We start from the raw sequence: 1243 nt of genomic DNA on the forward strand, positions 1-1243 counted from the left end.
CGGCGGAGCGGCAGCGGCGGGCGGAGCCGGGCGGTGGCGGGCAGGAAGTTCCTCCTCCCGGGCCGGGCCGGGCCGGGCCGCTGCCGGCGGAGGCGGTGGCGGTGCAATGCGCACCGGGAGCACCGGCGGGGGCGGCCGCGCCGGCTCAGCTCGGGAGCCGCCAGCCCGGGGCCGCGGCTGCCCGCACCGGCTCCGGGACGGGCCCCGGTGCCGGGAGGGCGATGGCACGGGCGTTGCTCCTCGCCCTGGGGCTGCTGCTCGCCGCCGCTACCGGGGCGCACGGGCGAGGCGCAGGTGAGCGGGGACCGGGAACCGGGGACCGGGTTCGGGCGCGGCGGGGTCCGGTGGCGGGCACCGGGCTTTGCCTCCTCCTCCTCATCATCATCGTCTTCCTTCTTTCTCCTCCTCTTCCCCCTCCTCCTCTTCCCCCCGGTACCCGGGCGCTGCCGTACGCAGGGGGCTCGGCGTTGTCCAGGGTGTGTCGGGGGCTCGTCCCGGTTGGGACCGGTTGCCGCGTCACCTCCTCGGCCGTGTGTTCCCGGCCGGGGCCGGGCCGTCCGTCTGTCCCGCCGTCCGTCTGTCCCGCCCCGCCAGCCCTCCTGGGGGGGCTCCCCGAGGTCTCCGCTCGGTGCCAGTGGGCTCTCGGCATCGCTCGGGGACCGCCGACCCCCAGGGGCGAGAGGGGCCGCGGCGCAGCTGGGAAGGCTCCCGTGGGACCGGGACACGGGGGTGGCTGTCGCAGTCTCAGGGGATTTGGGGGGCAATGCCACGGCCCGGGCGTGTAGGGGCTGTGGGGATGGGGGCGTGCGGGTGTCCTGTCGTGGCCCTGGCTGCTCCAGCCCCAGGCCGTGCCTGGAACCCTCTTGGAGGGTGGGGAAGCGTTGTGGGGAGCTGCAGGGGCGAGGGACACTGAGTCAGCTGGGGCCAGGCCTCCCTGGTCCCCGAGCGGGTTGTACGGGGCGGCTCGGAGCCGATGGCTGACGTAAGAGCTGGCAGGAGACCCCAGGAAATCCATCCCACCCGGCCCGGGGCGTGCTGCGACGCGGGGCCGCAAGCTCCCTCGTGACCCCACGTGCCATGTCCCAGCTGCAGGTGCCATGTCCAGGCACCTCCAAGGCTTGGTGCCATGGTCCCTTGGGACCAGTGATGCTCAGGGGCTTCACCCAGTGGCAAGCCTGGAGCTGATGGGGTGAGCCTGGGAACCCTGGCTCCTGTTCCGCACCCCAAACCTCCTGCCCATGCT

The 1243-nt window shown here is 74.4% G+C and overlaps 1 protein-coding gene across 1 annotated transcript in view; it reads left to right on the plus strand.

The window, feature by feature from the left end:
* Positions 1–21: 21 nt before the first annotated feature.
* The window catches only part of ADAM15 (ADAM metallopeptidase domain 15), a gene marked incomplete at its 3' end in the record, with an annotated part of 6639 nt that continues 5417 nt past the window's right edge, over positions 22–1243 (plus strand). The window contains exon 1 of the mRNA XM_035314411.1: positions 22–294. Coding sequence (XP_035170302.1) covers positions 222–294 — 73 coding nt within the window. The remainder of the gene's footprint in view (positions 295–1243) is intronic.

This window comes from Oxyura jamaicensis, unplaced genomic scaffold, assembly GCF_011077185.1.
Source record: "Oxyura jamaicensis isolate SHBP4307 breed ruddy duck unplaced genomic scaffold, BPBGC_Ojam_1.0 oxyUn_random_OJ72485, whole genome shotgun sequence".
NCBI lineage: Eukaryota > Metazoa > Chordata > Aves > Anseriformes > Anatidae > Oxyura > Oxyura jamaicensis.